The sequence below is a fragment of the Eurosta solidaginis genome, chromosome 1, assembly GCF_040869045.1.
Source record: "Eurosta solidaginis isolate ZX-2024a chromosome 1, ASM4086904v1, whole genome shotgun sequence".
NCBI classification, from domain to species: Eukaryota; Metazoa; Arthropoda; class Insecta; order Diptera; family Tephritidae; genus Eurosta; species Eurosta solidaginis.
In genome coordinates, this window is record NC_090319.1 from 365,378,036 (window position 1) to 365,399,192 (window position 21,157).

The window sequence follows — 21,157 nt, forward strand, 5'->3', positions numbered from 1 at the left end:
ATGCCTGTTGAAAACTCTATTCACAATAACTTCTTTTAAAAGAGGAGCTAACTTAAAAATATGGTGGGGCTATCCTTGGTCAAACAAGCGGCATAATTTTTATTAAAAATTCGTATTTCGGGGTGTCAGCTTCACACAGGCTGAACAATTATTTTTCCGATAATTTTTTTTACAGCGTGGGCTAACAAAAAAAGAATGGGCTATCCTGGGCAAACAATCCTCAATGTAAAAACAGTGATTTTTTATTTGTGGAGTATTCGCCTTTAAAATTTTGTTACGATAAAAAAAGTGGGCTATCCAGAACTATCCTTCGGAAAACGAGCCAAACAGTTTCCTTTAAAAAAAACTCGCATTTCGGGGTGCCAGCTTCATGCAGTTTCAATTAAGTTCCTTATTTAAACTTGAAACCTACATTTCGACTTCCACCTCACCATGAGCAAAGATGTACACACTTCAAAAAGCTCAGCCTCATTTTAGAAATCTTACTTTTAGAATTTCCGATAAAAATAAAAATAGAGCTACTGTTTAGAGCAGAACACTTTTACTCAAGTAATATGAAAGATATGCAAATTTATATGTCCAGTTATGCAAATGAGTTATTTATCTTGATCGGCAAAATTAGATGTTTGCTATTTGCATATCACATATCTTAGTTTATTCACCTCGTTAATCGTTATATATATACGATGTAAGAATGTATGCATGTATGTACGTTTTGTCCACCTGTTCATTAGCGTGATGTCAAACATACACTGAAAGAAATGGTGCTAGTAAAATCAACAAATCGGTTCTGGTGTTCTTGGCTTAACGGAGATTCGGTGAAATTATTCGAATTACGGTTAATTCGACCGAGTTCTTTGCAAACGAACAAATTAGTTTAGTCATTACAACAGAAGAGAAGTTGTCGCTCTTAAGTTAACAAAATTCTGTAAAATTTACAGATTCCTAATCAATCTAACCTTACAGGTCATTTCAACGGCGATCAACTGTCAATACATGAGCAAATTTGAAAGAGAATTTTACGCTCACTGCGCTCTCTACTTTGTACTTATGATGGTGGTGCGACTTGTTTAAAAAAAAAATACCAAAATAAGAAAACCACCAAAACGAAAAAACACACAAAATGGGAAAACAACAAAAAACTAGTTTTCCAGTTATCAATACAAAACGAAAACCCTTTTTTGAATTTACTGTGCAAAAAATTATGAGATACCGGGACACCTATTTATCGGGTACAATTTTGCAAGTTCTCCTCCAAACGAAATGCAAAATTGCGCCCTCTTGTTGCAAAATTCTTGTTTAAACGAACAGGATTTTTCCAAAGTTAGTAACATTTTGTTCAAGTTTTTACGAATTTTCACTTACGCGAACGAATTTAACAAGATAATAAAAAAAAACATCCTTTTTTAATGTTGATGTTTCCGACAACATAAAAGTTTGAGTTGTTTTGGAATCGTTTCAACTTAAAGTGTTACGAAAATTAAACATGCCGAATTACATGTAAAGTTACTCCAGTAGTAAACTACCTTCTAGCGATTTGATTCTTTACTTTTCTATAACTAACAAGTTCTCTATTTAAAATGTTATGTCAAACATTTATACAAGTTTTGTTCGAAACAATCAAGTGTGGCAACTACATGCGAGAGAAGAAATTGAGAATGAGCTGAGCTGCAACTGAAAGAATTGAGAATCAGTTTTGTGACTACTATTTTCATTTCTATATTCTTATGTATGTATATGTAGCAAGCATACGTATTTATGTATTCACATATTTACGTATTTATATGGCGGCCGCCGTGATGTGATGGTGCGTGCTCCGCCTGCCACACCGTATGCCCTGGGTTCGCAACCCGGCAAAGCAACATCAAAATTTTAGTAATAAGGTTTTTCAATTAGAAGAAAATTTTTCTAAGCGGGGTAGCCCCTCGGCAGTTTTTGGCAAGCGCTCCCAGTGTATTTCTGCCATGAAAAGCTCGCAGTGAAAACTCATCTGCCTTGCAGATGCCGTTCGGAGTCGGCATAAAACATGTAGGTCCCGTCCGACCAATTTGTACTGAAAATCAAGAGAAGTACGACGCCAATTGGAAGAGAAAAGCTCGGCCTTAGATCTCTTCGGAAGTTGTTGCGCCTTACATTTATTTATTTATATGGCAACATAGGTACTTTCGTACAAAGCTGTTTCAACAACTTTTTTGTTCATTTGACTACTAGAACGGTCAATTACGAATCAACGATTTGTGCGCATTTAATTCAACATCTTGTTGCGACGGATAAAAATTAACAGAAATTTCGTTTGAATTGACCCGTATTTCGGTTGATTTTACCAGTATTTTTCTTTCAGTGTAAACACCGGTGTCGCTGACATATGGATAGTCAAAGTGTATATGTAATACAACATACAAACATTGTACTTACATATGTATATTCAGATATTTATAATTGATAAATGAATTTAAGTACGTATTTAAGCCCACAATCACGCCCTAAGCGATGATTATATAAATTGTTTACTGTAATTTTAAATCAAATCTTGATCTCGTTTCAATAAATAATCAATAATTGATTCCTACTTTTTTATTTTTATTCAAATCACGACTTGTTGCTAAGTTAACACTTAATTGTTGATCATTTCTATAAGTTAAAAATTCATATATTTAAAATAATGTGATGATGTAAATAGATTTAATCAAGTTTTTAAGCCAGCTACCAACTTACATACAAACTGGCGTTATTACACCCTGTTAAATGCTTTATTTTGATTTGCTTATTATGATTAGAGCTTACGATTTCTTCTCGAACACAAGCGAAATTTTGGAGACCCGTGAAATCGAGAACTCGACTTCTCGCGAAATTCTCGTGTCTCGAAATACTTGTAATACTCGCGACCTTTTCGACTTTCAATTCAGTCGCTGCATTGGCAGTATTCTATACATTTCGGTGTTTTTTAGTTGTGGTTTTGTAGAAATTTTCGCTTGTGCTCCAGAAGAAATCGTAAGCTCTATATAAAACAGCCAATGAATCGATTAAATTGAATGTCGAAAAGCTCGCGAGCCCAACGAGCCTTACGAGTAATTCGACATTCGAGAATCTCGCGAGAAGGCGAGACTCGCGAGAATTCTATTCACGAACAAGTTCGAGAAATCGTAAGCTCTAATTATGATAAACAATATATCCTGTAAAATTAAGACTAATTAAAAAACAAATACTGAAGGGTTAATTCTATCGGCACTATTCATAATTGTAATAGTAGTACAGTTTCACATTTCATCACCGTAGCTCATTTACAACGCTTTAGATCTAACTCATTACTCTCTTCCACGAACACCTCCTTTTTTTTAATTTGCTGTATGGCTGTCGTAGCACTTTGAGAACTCTACAACTCTTTGGATTTTTTTTCGTATCAGATTCTATAAGCCTCATTTCATCTATTAGTTGTTCGTATCGAGATTTCCAGATTAAGTACCTCAAAGAGCAAAGCCCACATGCATTTTTGTTGCCGGGCCAAATGCCTCACTACACACTTAAAGAAATGGTGCTAGTAAAATCAACAAATCGGTTCTGTTGTTCTGAATTATGGTTAATTCGACCGAATTCCTTGTCAAGCGAACACATTAGTTTAGTCATTTCAACAGAAGAGAAATTGTCGCTCTTAAGTTAACAAAATTCTGTAAAATTGACAGATTCCTAATCAATCTAACTGATTTTTCTGTTAACACAACTGATCTTACAGGTCATTTCAACGGCGATCAACTGTCAATACATGAACAAATTTCAAAGAGAATTTTACGCTCGATGTGCTCTCTAATTTGTACTTATGACGATGGTGCCACTTGTTAAAAAAAAACACAAAAATAAGAAAACTATCAAATCGAAAAAAACACACAAAATGGGAAAACAATCAAAAAACTAGTTTTTCAGTTATCAGTACAAAACGGAAAACCCCTTTGAATTTATTGTGCAAAAAATTATGAGATACCGGGACACCTATTTATCAGGTACAATTTTGCAACTTCTCGTCCAAGCGAAATTCAAAATTGCGCCCTCTTGTTGCAAAAGTTTTGCTTGAACGAACAGGATTTTTCCAAAGTTAGTAACATTTTATTCAAGTTTTATGAAATAAAAGTTTGATTGTTTTGGAATCGTTTCAACTTAAAGTGTTACGAAAATTAAACTTGCCGAATTACATGTCAAGTTACTCCAGTGGTGAATTACCTTCCTGCGATTTGGTTCTTTACTTTTCTATAACTTACAAGTTCTCTTTTTAAAATGTTACGTCAAACATTTATACTACAAGTTTTGTTCGAAACAATCAAGTGTGGCAACTACTTGCGAGAGAAGAAATTGAGAATGAGCTGAGCTGCAACTGAAAGAATTGAGAATCAGTTTTGTGACTACTATTTTCATTTCTATATTCATATGTATGTATATGTAACAAACATGCGTATTTATGTATTCACATATTTACGTATTTATATGGCGGCCGCCGTGGTGTGATGGTAGCGTGCTCCGCCAACAGCACCGAAGACCCTGAATTCACACCCCGGCAAAAGCAACATCAAAATTTTAGAAACAAGCTTTTTCAATTAGAAGAAATATTTTCTAAGCGGAGTCCCCCCACGGCAGTGTTCGGCAAGCGCTCCGAGTGTATTTCTACCATGAAATGATCTCAGTGAAAACTCATGTGCCTTGCAGATGCCGTTCGGAGTCGGCATAAAACAAGTAGGTCGCTTCCCGCCAATTTGTAGGAAAAATTAAAAAGGAGCACGACGCAAATTGGAAGAGAAGTTCGGCCTAAAATCTCTTCGGAGGTTATCGCGCCTTATATTTATTTATTTATATAGCAACATAGGTACTTTCATACAAAGCTGTCGCAACAACTTTTTTTTTTCATTTGACTACTAAAACGGTCAATTACAAAGCAACGATTTGTGCGCAGTTGATTCAACATCTTGTTGCGATGGATAAAAATTGACAGAAATTTCGGTTGAATTGACCCGTATTTCGGTTGATTTTACCAGTCATTTTCTTTCAGTGCAATAAACAGTTACGGGCAATTCGCGTGGGGTAGAAATTTTGCGCCAGATACGTTGCGGGCGGAATAATTTCTTTGGCTTTCATCGTATTCGGATAGGTACATATGTACTATTGCCTTCGATATGACGACATGTATAAATTAAGATATTTACTTCGAATACCGTAGAAAGTGAAATATCTCAATGAGGTGTAAATGTAAACACAAACATTTTCAAAATGTCTAGTTTATACTAAATAAATCTATTAACATTTTATTTACTTTTGTTCACAGATTTCTGCACGTTTGCACATACACACAACGATAGCAACACATGCGCCGCTCAATTAGAAACCTATACCAAAAATAGGGTAGCAACGATATAACACCACCCACGCATCATAGCATCACAACAACAAATAAAATTAGTATTTAACATTAATATATTGACTATTTGAATAGTCGAAATAATTACGCACGCAAATTACTCACACTCACAAATATGGAGACTGAAGCACTTAATCGAAAAAATTCCTCACGGAAAAATTCTGTAATAAATGGAAATGGCGAGGGAGGTCGAAAGGTATCGGTGGAAAATGGCGACGCCGGTGGCGGTGGTGATGTGACGTTAAAAGCAAAAATGACTTTAATCAATGGTTGCACAGTGATTGTTGGTTCTATTATTGGTTCCGGTATTTTTGTCTCACCCACCGGTGTACTCATGTACACAGGCAGTGTGAATTTGTCGTTGATTGTGTGGATTGCTTCCGGTCTTTTTTCAATGGTGAGTATTGAGAATATATTCAAAGTACAGCGTTATAAATAGCACTATATTTATGAATACAAATTATTGTTATCTTAAACTCTTCTGATTTCAGTACAAATTAGGGCTGTGTGACTAACTGATTACTCAAATTTTTATTAATCAAGTTTCGAATTACTCAATTAATCGGTTAATTAAATTTGTTTATTAATCCAAAATGAAGCTTTATCTAGTAATCAGTTCTCTGATTTGTCAAAAAGCAAATTAATTGAGTAGTCGCCTGTGTGCTTAATCTTATATTGAAGAATCTGAATAATTACTTTAAAACATTTAATATTTTAACTATTCCTAACTCCGATCTCTGTGTGCCAAATACGTTCAAATTTGATTAATCAAGATTTTAGTTAATCAAGTAATTGATTTATTAAAAAATTTATTATTCAACTTGATCAATCGAATAGTGACACAGACCTTCCGTGAATGTAAGGTTGATTAAATTTTTTAATATCAGTCACTACCAGGTCTGACAGACGTTGTCCTGCCCGACCTTTGGCTTCCTCGCCCCTCCTCTTCCACTTCATAGTTTAGTCATTTCAACAGAAGAGAAATTGTCGCTCTTAAGTTAACAAAATTCTGTAAAATTGACAGACTCCTAATCAATCTAACTGATTTTTCTGTTAACACAACTGATCTTACAGGTCATTTCAACGGCGATCAACTGTCAATACATGAACAAATTTCAAAGAGAATTTTATACTATTTTCACACAGACGGCTTATTGAATAATAAAGGCAATTTTCTACATTAAGACGCATATTGAGCTCAATATTCCCTACAAAATTCGAATCTATTATTATTTCATTAGTAGCTAATCGAATGCCTAATGAAGTCAAAAGCACAATGCAACTCTGTTGGCAGCGTTCCGCTTCCGTTTCCGCTTCTTAGTTTTTAGTGTGTTCAGTGCTTAAAAATGTCATTTGTCAAAGCAAATGTCATTGTCTGCATGGCGGAACGATACAAGGTGGCCGCATCGAACAGCTGATTATAACCTTTTTTATTTGATTTGATACATCAACTACCAGCGCAGTACGATTTTGACATTTGTCCATCGAATTTACAAGTACATGGAATATTTTTTGTTTGTAGGTATGTCACCATGCTCCCACCTTGTATCGTTCCGCCATGATTGTCTGTCTCATCCTTCATACTAATCGAGCAGTTACTTCTGTGTGAAAGCAAAAAATTTACGATTTCATTAGCAGGTGAAATGAGATCATTAAGTTTCTGTTTGAAAACAGTATTACGCTCGATGTGCTCTTTACTTTGTACTTATGACGATGGTGCCACTTGTTAAAAAAAAAAACACAAAAATAAGAAAACCATCAAATCGAAAAAAACACACAAAATGGGAAAACAATAAAAAAAAAAACCTAGTTTTTCAGTTATCAGTACAAAACGGAAAACCCCTTTTTTGAATTTATTGTGCAAAAAATTATGAGATACCGGGACACCTATTTATTAGGTACAATTTTGCAACTTCTCATCCAAGCGAAATTCAAAATTGCGCCCTCTTGTTGCAAAAGTTTTGCTTGAACGAACAGGATTTTTCCAAAGTTAGTAACATTTTATTCAAGTTTTATGAAGTAAAAGTTTGAGTTGTTTTGGAATAGTTTCCTCTTCTCTTTCCCCATATCCTTCATTTTCCTCAAACTTTCCTTATACATTTCTTTCATCTTCACACTTCTCCCTCTCCCTCTTCTTTTCTAAACCCAACCTCTCGCTCTCCTGTACGTCCACCTTTTTCGTGTTTCCTTCCTCTCCTCTCGTCCTCGCCCCCTTTTCCTTTCCTGTCTTTTCTCTCTGCATTCCATCCTCCGTCCTTACACGACTCCCACTTTCTTTCTTCGTCTCCCTTCCCCATCATCCCCTCTTTTCACCCTACATGCACATTCCCCATTTTTCTTCCATTCCCTTCACCCTCAATCTTACCTTCATCCTCATTTTCAACCTGGGCTGGGTTCCCCCCTTAAATTCAGAAAACAAAAATTCAGAAGCACATTTTTTCAGAAAACATTAGTCAGAACCCTTTTTTCAGAAAGCCAAAATTCAGAAGTCAAAACTCAGAAACAAAAATTCAGAAATCAAATTTCAGATGTCAAAATTCGGAAGTCAAATTTCAGAAGTCAAAATTTAGAAAGTAACCAGACAGCAAAAAAAAACATTAAATTGTGCGCAAAATCTTATATTTTTTTGCTGTCTGATTACTTTCTGAATTTTAACTTCTGAAATTTTACTTCTGAGTTTTTTTTCAGCCTGGAACACAGCAACGTCGAAAGAAGGCATTATATTCAATCGAATTATGTAATATGTATAATATCACCAAATTGGGTGAAGGCCGTACAAATAATTCCATCGAAAGGTTACACAACGTCATTCGAAGTGCGTTTGGGACACACCCTAACATATTTAATTGCATAAATAAAATAAACGAACAGGCTAAAGACTTCGTTTTTTTAATACTGTAAATTTAAAAGACCGCCGGTTCGAATCAAGGTCAAGGCCTAACAATAAATATTTTATCATTATTATTGTTATGATACATTTTTTTTTAATTGAATCAACAAAAATTGTTAATACATCCCATAGCACGGGGAAAAGGTGTCAATAAAATATGACACTATGGCATCGTGCCATGAAACAAGTCCAATTTTCATATCCATCTGCAACAGATGTCGCAGTGGTGTGAAAATCAATTGGCAAGAACTAGAATAGAAGTAGAAATAATGAAGTCAAACAAACAACCGCTGTGATAGCTGAATGGTTATAGCAGCGGCGCCTAAACGTTGCCGATGAAGAATTTAGCAGTTCCCGAAATTGATCTATACAACGAGCTTTGGCAGTTGTCTATAATAGTGTTTTCACACAGGAACTTAATGATCTCATTTCACCTGCTAATGAAATCGTAAATTTTTTGCTTTCACACAGAAGGAACTACTCGATTAGTATGAAGGATGAGACAGACAATCATGGCGGAACGATACAAGGTGGAAGCATGGTGACATACCTACAAACAAAAAAAATTCCATGTACTTGTAAATTCGATGGACAAATGTCAAAATCGTACTGCGCCGGTAGTTGATGTATCAAATCAAATAAAAAAGGTTATAATCAGCTGTTCGATGCGGCCACCTTGTATCGTTCCGCCATGCAGACAATGACATTTGCTTTGACAAATGACATTTTTAAGCACTGAACACACTAAAAACTAAGAAGCGGAAACGGAAGCGGAACGCTGCCAACAGAGTTGCATTGTGCTTTTGACTTCATTAGGCATTCGATTAGCTACTAATGAAATAATAATAGATTCGAATTTTGTAGGGAAGATTGAGCTCAATAACCGTCTTAATGTAGAAAATTGCCTTTATTATTCAATAAGCCGTCTGTGTGAAAATAGTATACATTTTTTTCTTTCTTCTATTCTAATTTAAAATTTTTTCAATTAAGAAAAAATGTATCGTAACAATAATCATCATAAAATAATTATTGTTAGGCCTTGAGCTCGATTCGAACCCGCGATCTTACAAATCAGTAGGCCGATATAACAACAAAAATTTTAAATTCATTTGAAAAAGATAAACGCGAAAAAAATTAATTAATTATTGCACACGATACAAAATTTTAGCTACTTTTTCTTTATACATAATTCCTCTAAAATACATAAACGTTTTGTCGTCTGATTACTTTCTGAATTTTGCTTTCTGAGATTTGACTTCTGAATTTTCATTTCTGAAATTTGACTACTGAAATTAGACTTCTGAGATTTGACTTCTGAGTTTTGACCTTTGAATTTTGTCTTTATGAGAAACGGGTTCTGACTAACGTTTTCTGAAAAAATGTTTTTTTGAATTTTTGCTTTCTGAATTTGTTGGAGGCACCCGGCAGTGGTTTGGCAAACAATCTGAGTTTTTTTCTGCTATGAAAATGTTTCTCAGAGAAAATTCATTTGCCTTGCAACTGCCGTTCGGAGTGTGCATATTAGAACTGAATAGAAAATCCTCATCCCCATACCCTTCCCCATCCATATCATCCTCATCCTAATCCTCTCCTTCATCCTCATCCTTATCCTTATCCTCATCCTCCCATCAACCTTATTCTCATCCTCATTCTCATCCTCATTCTCTTCCTCATCCGCATCTTCATCCTCATCTTCATTCTCATCCTCACCCTAAGCCCACTCGTTCACATCCGCATCCCCATCCTCACCCTCATCGTCATCGACAGCCACACCTCCATTTTTTAAAAATAAGTTATTGCTTTTTAAACCCGCTTTTCTGTTTGATGAAGAAATCGCCAAATGTGGATTCCAAGTCCGGAGACTCAATTCTATGCATCACTAAGACAATTTACTTACACATGGAAATATTTGCTTGTATAAAAAAAGTCGCTATAAAAATAAAAAGGACAAGGACTGACTTTGACAGAAAATTAATAGCATAAGTATGTATGTATGTTTGTACATCCAATATCGAATGCAAACATCCTGCCGATAGGTTCTTAAGTATGTATCAACAATTGCATGTACTGGGTGTTTAAAAATTTTAATAGCACTTTATAGCAATAATATTAAAACATATATAAAAACGGTTTGTCGCTTGGAAAATATGTAGGTCATTATTAAATTGTAAAAAAAAAGAAATGATTAATCATTTATAAATATTTTGTTAAGTTTATCGCAAGTCTACCAAACCTTATCACAATCAATAAAACATTTACAACTTTTTTCTTTCTTTCTTTCTTTCTTTCCCTCCCACGATAGGTTGGCGCATATTGTTATGCCGAATTGGGCACAATGATCACTAAATCTGGTGCAGATTACGCCTACATTATGGAAACGTTTGGCCCTTTTATGGCCTTCATCCGACTTTGGATTGAATGTATGATAGTGCGGCCATGCTCACAGGCAATTGTAGCGCTGACATTTAGTGTTTATGTACTGAAGCCATTCTTTCCGGAATGTCAGCCACCAGAAGACTCAGCGCGCATGCTGGCCGTATGTTGTATATGTAAGTTTACCTATAATACGTTTTTGTATATAAAATATAAATAAACACTTACTTGACGCTATATACCTACAAAGGCGATTAGATCGAGCTTCTCTTCCAATTTGCACAGTAAAATTTCTTAATTTTTACATGTTTTATGCCGGCATCTTGAACAGCGCATCGCTCAGAAATGTTTCATGGCAGAAATACACTCGGATTGATTGCCAATCACTGCCGAAGAGCGAAACTACTTTTAAGAAAACTGTTTTTAATGTTACTTTACCCGGGACTTTAACAGAAACCGATCTTCTCTCTTAGTTCCTACATATTTCAGAATGAAAAAACCTTTCCTTTTCAGGAGAGTTCGCTTGGCCAACTGCTCAATCGTTACGTGTAGCGAGAAATCCCTCTATCGCTATTGTAGGCATAGCTCCCGTGATGCCTACAAGCGTTGTATTTTGGTTAGCGCTAATATCGTTGTCAATCGAGTAGTTCTCGATGTCCATGCTATCGAGCCATAGGTTATAATAGGTTTTACTATCATGGTAGATATCTATCTCAGAGCAGGCAGTAGCAGACCCATGACTTGCCTGATATACGTTTGCATACCACTATGGACTTCGTGACCCTATTAGACATTGAGTCAAAGTGTTGCCTCCATATAAGCTTTGTGTCAAACAAGACCCCCAAATGCTTTTATCCATTCCATAAACCAGTGCTACGCGATCTATGGTTATTGTTCGTAAGTATGAAAAGACTCCTTTTCTGGCCATCTTTGATGGGTTAATGTTAAGCCGCACAGTTGCTCACCATATCTTTGTTAAGTTTAATAATCTGTGTATGGAATCATTTAGCATGCTCTTGAATTTATCCCTTGCAATAATTACTGTAGCATTCGCATGACCTTTAGGGCATCTGATACCATTGTCTAGCAGGGTTTCCAGGAGCTCATCCAATACTAGGCTTATTAGAAGGGATGAGATTACGCCTGCTTGGGTTTACGCCCTCATGATATTGAACTGAACTGCCCTGTTCCCTATTTAGGCTTTTTCTTGGACGTTGGGGCAGCGCACTGCCTTTAAATGGCCCATTGAAGCCAGACTAATTATGTTCATATGTTCACACTTCGTGGGACCGCCATTAGGCATAACGTCGAGGGAGAAAATACGATTTTATCGCCAGTGCTTCGCATGCGCTATTCACTGCGCTCCCTTTCAGCGTACATCACTCGCATCATAACTAGAAATGCCATTTCGTTCACAGCAGTCCAACAATCTCTGTGTTTGCGCATTAGGTGAACTAAATTCTGGATGAAAGGTTCCCCTCCAAAAACTCTGTATACAAAGTGTCTTTCGCTGATAAAGCGTCATGTCTATATGCCTAACTTGTAGTCATGCCTCGTCATGGCTAAAACCGTCACGACCACTTTGTGGGTAAAAATTACTTCTACAATTGTTAAATGAATAAATTGGTGGTAATTCAATCATGCCCAAATACTTAGTACTAAAATACAAATTTGAGTAATTCTTCGTGCTAACATGCAAAAAAATGAATAAAAATCGCAACAAAAATTGCAACAAAACTTTCAAATGCCATCAGTAAGCGTTGTACTTGACCTATAGGTAATGCGCACGTAAACACAAAAATATTAGCAAATAAATAAAATAACAAGCTCTAATATTTACTAACAAACGAAAATTAATAATAATAATGAGCAATTAACAAATAGGAAATGTATTTTTTTGTTTGTTTATTTATTTTATTTTTTTTCGATGTAAATTGACTTGCGTACATTCTGCAACTACTGAGGCGCTATATTCCTTACTGGTTAGCGTTAAGCTGGAGTCATTGGTGCCGTATGTCGTATCGCTGTATCCGTATCCCTAACGTAATCAGCTGTTTATCGTTACGACGGTAAACCAAAACCCAATTGGTTGGCTACGATACGGTTACGACCTTAGCGGCACCAATAATCGATTGCATTGATTCTCATAAGATTGGTCGAATCAGCTGTTATAAGGTTACCGATACGGTTACCGATAAAGCACCAATGTCTCCAGCTTTACTTCGGTTAACGCCTACTATGGTGAAAACGTCCCTTATAAGCAAAATAAATCTACAAACCATGGTGGAATCACCAGGTGAAGTAAATAAAAAATACAGAAGATGTACGCTATCTGAAACGGTAGTGATGTATTTTCGACGGTCAGAAGTGGGTAAAATTTTTACCCGTTTTTTAGAAAAATAGGAGTACAAAAATAAATACCTTGCCACGAAAGCCATTGCAGAAATTGGTTTTTTCAGCATATCAGTGCCACCTAACGCCAATGCAAAATTGAATACAAAGGACCAGTGTGAGTTTACATTACTTTTAGGATCGACAAAAAAAATATATAAAAATTCAATTTGGCCACTTTAACTGACCACAATTTCAATTGCAGTTGAAACTTTCAATGAAAAACCGGACATAAAAGAAACGTGTGTTTCATATAAAGTACACACATATGTACGTCAGTTATTTAGTTGTACCTTTCTGCCTTTGGTGGAACTTAAATGGGTTTCGGGTTCGATGAAAAGTTTTACAGTCACACTTGGAAGTGATCTTAAATGTGTTTCCATCCCTTAAAATTCATTGACATGTTCATCTGCTTTATTGATTTGTCGTTAAGAGTCGGGATTAAAATATATGCTCTTCTAAAATATAGTAACCATATATGTAATACTTCTATATCACTACTACTGAACTGTGCAGCCTGTCAAACATTACAGTACAGATATACAACGACAGAAGGAGACAAAATCTCAAGGCTGTCGTTAAATTTTTGTAAAAAAGGGGCCTAAATATATCGTGCCATATCCGCACAAAGGGCTTAACCGACATTATTTTAGATTTTTTGTTTTTGATGGAAACCGAAAGGCCATTACCATATGCACCAGCTCCAAAAAAATTAAAGTCCTACGAAGTACCGATACGAAGTTATAGATAAGGCAATTTTGGCTCAAGTGCACAAAACACTTTGTTTATATTTTGTTGTGCTCGCAATGTGTAGGTTAAGCCTTTTTTCCCAGAATTTTTGTCATTTTAATACAAAGTTTTTACATTTTGGTGCGCACGTTTCGTTATTTTCGTCTTTTTAACCCGGCAAAGATAACGTACGTCTGAGAGACGTGTTCAAATTTAAGGACCCTAAAGATAAAAAAACTTACATTTTTTTTTTTGTTTTTTTTTTTTAATCATTTATTTCATATATGTTCTTGTTTTAAATGTTTTTTAAAGAAAAATATTTTTTTTAATATATTAAAAATTAGGTTTGAGTTGTCTTGGACTTGGCCTTACAAAAATCAGGCCTTTTCGAAGGACCTCAGTTTATAGCAAAAAAATTAGAATAAAATACATTTTTTTGTACTTCAATTGAATGAATTAACTGTTTTAAACTATACTTAAAAAATATTAGCCAAAATTACCATTTTAGGCAAAAATTACATATAAAATTTGTAGTCACGTAAAAGATAACGATACGTCTCTTAGACGTATTTGTAAAAAACAATCGTATATATTTTAGCAAACAAAAATGTTACTACTGAAAAACACCCCCACTGAAAAGCTGGTAATGGTAGCTGAGAAAACTGAGAATGAGAATGTTCTCTCTTTACGATTGTGGGAGACTGAGAGCAAAACTAAAACTACGTACGTCTGAAAGACGTATCTTACGGATCTTATTAGGGTTAGTTTAAATATGGACTACTTGGAAACACTGGCGATTATTTTTTAGATTGAGATTTTTCTTAATAAGGATTATAATGAATATAGCCAAATTATTGTTGCAGATTTCAAAAAAAGTTACACTAGTTCCATACAGATACACCGATTCTTCAGAGGAAATAGTTGAAGAAGATACTTGTGTTGGGAAACAAGGTAGGAGGATTCCGAAACCACTACCCAAAACACTTCTACGAAAGAAGATACCTCCTACTTCAGTTTATACAGTTGCTTACAAAGAATTGCATCGTTAAATTATTTAGATTTAAAATCACTTTGTGGTAAAAATATAATTCCCGAAATTTTCCATAGAGAGTACCTCAACTTAAAACACAACTCCTTTATCACAGATACATTACCAGATACTGATGTAGAAGACGGCAATGTGAAATAAATAGAGTGTATCTTAGTTATATAGTTTTTATTTAAAAATACTTAGTTTAGTTGTAAATTTAAAATATTTGTTAATCAGTCTGCATCTCTAAATCTAAATAAATATGAATTCCATCTTGAAATCTGAATAAAAATATTGATCTGAATCACCAACCACTGTTTAATGTTTTTGGCTTAACCGATACTTTCAAGTAATGAAATCTTTTTTTTTTTTTGAAAGCAAAACGGGCGTAAGCGACAAATGCGCCATTATTATTAAAGAAATGTAAAATAATCCCACATCAGTATACGTCAATTATACAGTCTTATATACACACCAACTTTCACGTTACTATCTAAAGTAATTGCAATATTAATACAAAAAACGCGTCTACTGAATGATTTTGTTAATGTCGGTTAAGCCCTTTTTGCGGTTATGGCTCGATATGTATATTTCAACAAGCCGTCTTGCTTCTATCAATATTGTACATTAGGCTATTTCGTTCTCCAAATGAAAAAGTGAGGCATGTCCAATTGGAAATGCAAAATTAAGTTTAATAAATAAAGTGTTTCAAAATACAAGTGATGCATTCTCCAATAGTATCATGGACGATCACATAGCCATCGAAAATTTATTTAGCAATGACATCTTTAATAATCGCCGGACACAACTGTGTTAGGAAGTAATAAGTTTTTGTTTGGATATTCGTTTGTTTTTTGAAACGAAAAAGCACGGACGAAAAAGAGTATATTAGAAAAAAGTCTACAAAATTGATATTATTTCAACACCCATAGCAGCCAGCCCAGTACTCATATTTTGTTTACTTCATCAAAAATTTACTGCATTAAAAACTCAAAATAAGTAAAATTTTGAAAACGCTTATATATCGTTTGTTCAAGCTAATTCACTTTAAATTATTTTTAAAAACGTTTAAGGAAATACTTGTTGGGATTTATGTATAGCATATTTTTATACATGTATATTTGAATTTTTTCATGAATTCTTCGCCTTGTTTTTTTTTAATATTTATGTAAATAATGTACTTTGTATGGCTGCAGCCCACGTTTAAATAATAAATACACCAAGCCTTGTATTGTATTTGTTGGCCTTTTCATTGTTTAATCGACTAAACTGAGATTTTATAACAATTAGTTTGCTGAAGTTGGGTAAAGGGGATAGAGACCCGTTGTTACCCCTTTAATACTTTTTTTACACACGCTACTACAATTCACTAAAGGGCCGATCCATTGGTTTATCGAGCTCTGGCTCTGGCTCAAATATCATTGGAACGATCTGGATCAACTTTATGAGAGCTGGCAGCACTAATATAAAACATCTGTTTTGTAGAAAATAAGAAGAAACGTACACAAAATTTTAAGATACTGATAGAATTATTAACTCGCACGTAAGCAAACTATTTATTTTCCTTACATCATCTTCAAGTTGTTTACTCTTTCAGTGTTTTTGCTTTTAAATATGGCGAGATATTTTATGTATACACAAATGTACACGTATTTAGTTCAGTGCTACAATGGCTCAACTATATGGTTGGCTCATCTCACCAGCTGATTTTATTTTTTTCATTTCACTGGAGTAGGGATTGTCAGAAGGAGATAGCAAACTTAAAAAGAAACCAACGAATTTACAACATTTTCTTACTACTTACAAATGCTGCTAAGTTTTATGTTTTCATTCCATTCCATTCGTCTAACACCAACACGCTAATTTTGGCAATGTGAACAAAGGTATGTTATTGCTGTAGAGATGAGCCAACCATATAGATGAGCCATGAGTGCTACCAACTCAAAAGTGGTTAGCTGTCAAAAAATCTATTACAGAAAACGAAACGAACAGAACTGCTATACGGATCAGAAATTGAACCAGATAAATATCAGGATCACAACGTTGTTGTTGCATTTGCATGTTAAATTTCTATCCGTATCTCGCTCAAGTCTCAATGGAACGTAACTTAACATTAACGAAGCCCGCGCTTGGGCAGAACACTCATTGCACAGTTTCAGCAAATAATGATTGACAGAAAATTTGCACATTAGGAAGATAGGAAGGTATTGATATAGAAGTATTATATATATGATAGTAACAAACTTAATCAGAAGATCCTCCAAAAATTCTTTACAGTTGAATTCATGATGTTACTATTACTACTGTTACCAAGTTATTATGTACCCAAATATATCAGGGGATAGACTAGCCTAACGGCATTCGGCCTAGAACCATAAGATGCTGATCCGAAGCGAGCTGGATTCATATATTCTAAAGTATAAACCTTAAGTGTACCATTCCTCTCATCTTAGTGTTCTGAATTTTAGAGCCATACACAGCAACAGTGAGTTAAAATTTTTTGTTATTTAGAATACCACTGTTTAGGCGAAGTTTTTCAAAATAAGGTTTCGAAAGTCTTCAGTAGTACTGTACTGTACAGGGGAAGATCCTTGGTTGAATATGACGTGAATGCAAATAGTTTGTTTTAACAAAGACCTGTTTCAATTTTTTTGGGAAAAAAATTTAACATATGTATATAATGATAATATCAAAAATATAGAAGTATTAGTTTAGCACGGCCTTACTTATGGAGCCAACCCCAAATATACCCTAAATGATGAATTTCTGTAATTAAATCCAGTAAAGGTCCATGGATATTCACCTAATAGTTATGTGAAAAAAGTACTAAAAGTGGCATATTCTACTCCTGAAAAATTCAAAAAGCAACACTTTTCCGGGAACAACATTGGTGAAAAATTTTCAGATAGCCGAATGACAGAACAAAGAAGAATTTAAAGTGAGACAATTGACGGCTTAAGCTGGAGTCATTGGTGCCGTATGTCGTATCGCTGTATCCGTATCCCTAACGTAATCAGCTGTTTATAGTTACGACGGTAAACCAAAACCCAATTGGTTGGCTACGATACGGTTACGACTTTAGCGGCACCAATAATCGATTGCATTGATTCTCATAAGGTTGGTCGAATCAGCTGTTAAAAGGTTACCGATACGGTTACCGATAAAGCACCAATGTCTCCAGCTTTACTTCACCTGGTGATTCCACCATGTCTACAAACAATCACCTGCTTCAGTATAACCTACCTAGGTACATATTTCCTGACATTCACCACATGAATCATTGCAAAAAAACTGCGCTCAATGACTACGTCAGATGGGGAACTTCTTTACAAAACTACTAAGATACACATAAACTCGTACTTACTAACGTAAATTTTTATTATTGTTGTTTTTTAGCTTAACGCATGATTATAAATTGTTCACGTAGATCAAACTTAATTTTAAATCTACTTAAACTTTTATGATCAATATACGTGCAGATGTGTAGAATCTGTTTTTCCAAGAAGTCACAAAGAGTTGTTGGCTTATGAAAATTAATTTCGTTATTTCATCATACATTTTATTAAGATTCCCATGGTTGTCATAGTGCAGGGGTTGTTCAAAAATACCTACATTGCGTATCTGAATATTTAATATCAACAGCACTTAAAGAGTAGCTCATTTGATCGGTTATTATATAGAAGCTTTTATGCTTCTAATTGACTAATGGTCTCTTTACTCACCACTCACCACACCACCGCGGAAGCCAATATTATACATAATTCCATAAAAAAGAAGAGAACGCAAAAATTTAATAACAAATTGCACAATTATTAAGTAATTTAGCCAAAACCTTCAAAAAAACAAAAACCAATAAGGGTGGCTATGGTATGGTTATGGCGTTGCTGCCTTATATGGATAGGAATATGGCATGTTTGCCAGGCCCTTAAAACTTCGCCTGTATGTTCTGTTCTCGGTTTAGCTTCCCAAGATGTTTCAAGTACAATCTACCATAATTACCGTCATTATCATAATCGTCGCCTTCATCATCATTATCTTCATAAAAATAGAAATGTAAGGCGCGATAACCTCCGAACAGATTTAAGGCCAAGCTTCTCTTCCAATTTGCGTCGAGTTTCTTCTTAATTTTGCCTACAAATTGGTGGGACGGCACCTACTTGTTTTATGTCGACTCCGAACGGCATCTGCAAGGCATATGAGTTTTCACTGAGAGCTTTTCATGGCAGAAATACACTCGGAGTGCTTGCCAAACAAAGCCTAGGGGCGACCTCGCTTAGACAAATTTTCTTCTAATTGAAAACACTTGTTTCTAAAATTTTTGATGTTGCTTTTCCCAGGGCGTGAACCCAGGATCTTCGATGTGAATGGCGGAGCACGCTACCATCACACCATGGCGGCCGCCTTATCTTCATCATCATCATCATCATCGTCATCCTTGTTATCGTTATTATCCCTTTCATTCAATTATTCTTTCGTCTCCTTCCTCTATGTCCTGTTTTACGCTTAATGTTTGCTTTATCTTTCGCCTTTCTTTTTATATTTTTTATGAAAATGAAATCGTATTTTAAGTTCGATCTAATTATCGAAAATTTCAAGTCCTTAAAGGAGATAGATAGACAAAGAAGATAAGTATACCGAAATTATCATGATGAAGAGCTGAGTTAACTTAGCCATGTCCGTCTGACTGTCTGTCTGTTTCTAGTAAAATTAATCTATCAAATTTTGAGATATCGTGATGAATGTTGTGAACGAGTGTGTTTGGGTGTCCTATTACTCATTTGTCGGAACTGTCCGGACCGGACCACTATATATACCACAGAACCACAGAATATATTTTCCAAACATCCGATTTTTCGGAAAAGAGGATTTTTATGAAACTATTTTAGATGCTTACATATATGCTATATATTGTTGTCTGAAAAATCGTCAAGACAGGTCACATATATCATATTGTAACGAATTCTGGGGCTTTCTGATATTTATGCACCTTCTGCTGACGTTCGAATTGCTAAACTGTTGAACAAATCACTCTAAATCAAAACTGATAACTGATTCCTCAGCTTGCGCTGCTTTTAAACTCTTGGTTTTCTTATTCACCCATTTCTCCTAAGGTCTGGTAATTTCGCGAACACTTGTATCTCATGCTTGGTTACTAGCTATATATATGTATATTTGTAGTTAATGCTCGGTAACCTTATAACAGCAGATTCGACCAACCTTATGGAAATCAATGCAATCGATTATTGGTGCCGCTAAGGTCGTAACCGTATCGTTCCAACCATTTGGTTTTTGGTTTCCGTCGTAACGATAAACAGCTGATTACGTTAGGGATACGACTACAGCGATACGACAAACGGCACCAGTGACTGCAGCTTTATTCCCTTTTTCCTTTACCTCTCCGTAACATCGCAGTTATTCTTTATTGTTGTATTGATTTGGTTCATGTGCACTCACTGTGCATTTCTAATATTTTTAGGTCTGTTTATGTTTTCAAAAGTTCAGCTTAAACTCTTGGCATTATTTTCGAATCACCTCAGACATTAACTAATAACAAACGATTAAACATTTTAAATTACATGCTTATTTATAATATTTATTTTCTGCTTAGCTTGCTTAATGATTAGTGCAAAGTGAGACTTAATAGCAATATATATGAGGCATTTAATGCCAACTCATCCCCCATTTCACTGAAGTTTGAATGTCTTTTTTATGGTGTATATTGGAATGATTTTGCGTCATCCCTTGTCAAATTTGATTTGGAGAAAACCCGGTTTCAGCATTGCGCCATCATCGTTCGAACGAAAAATTACACTGATGATGGCGCAACCTCGAAACCGATTTGTCTCCAAACCAAATTTGACAAGGGATGACGGAAAATCAATAAAACAAAACGAATAAGTCTTATTTATCCTACGAAACACGGCTTTATGATTTTCGTTTAATTTTTTCTTACAGTTAAAAACGAGATACAAATTTTTAAAACTATAAGGCGTTTTATTTTTTCCCCCGATTTTTTTTAGTAACTTGCTGCAGTCCGGAGAATTTTTCAGCAAGCTTTTCAAAAAAAAAATTTGTAGAGAAAATTTAAAAAAATCACATCCTTCAAAATTTTATAAAATTTTTCATAAATTATTTTTGCACAATTTTCCCAGGAAATGCATTAAACAAAAAAATTGTACTCATATCTTCCGATTTGTTGAAAAAAAATTAAAAAAGTCTTAAAACCCTTTTTCAAATAGTAAAAAATTTCCAGAATACAGTGAAATCCATTATGCAAAATCTATTGGTAGAATGAGTTAACATGAAATGTCCCCTACAAGTATATCAATGTATGTACTGTTATCAA

General features: G+C 34.8%; 1 protein-coding gene across 6 annotated transcripts in view; it reads left to right on the plus strand.

The window, feature by feature from the left end:
* The window catches only part of LOC137238172 (Y+L amino acid transporter 2), a 93,074-nt gene that overhangs the window by 56,683 nt on the left and 15,234 nt on the right, over positions 1–21,157 (plus strand). For 4 of the 6 annotated variants that reach the window (XM_067762848.1, XM_067762853.1, XM_067762847.1 and 1 more), the window contains exons 2-3: positions 5,306–5,795; positions 10,591–10,837. In XM_067762848.1, coding sequence (XP_067618949.1) covers positions 5,514–5,795; positions 10,591–10,837 — 529 coding nt within the window. In that variant the 5' untranslated portion in view covers positions 5,306–5,513. Of the gene's footprint in view, positions 1–4,700; positions 4,720–4,969; positions 5,132–5,305; positions 5,796–10,590; positions 10,838–21,157 lie in introns of those variants that run through there. The other 2 variants (XM_067762852.1, XM_067762851.1) reach the window with 2 other exon arrangements.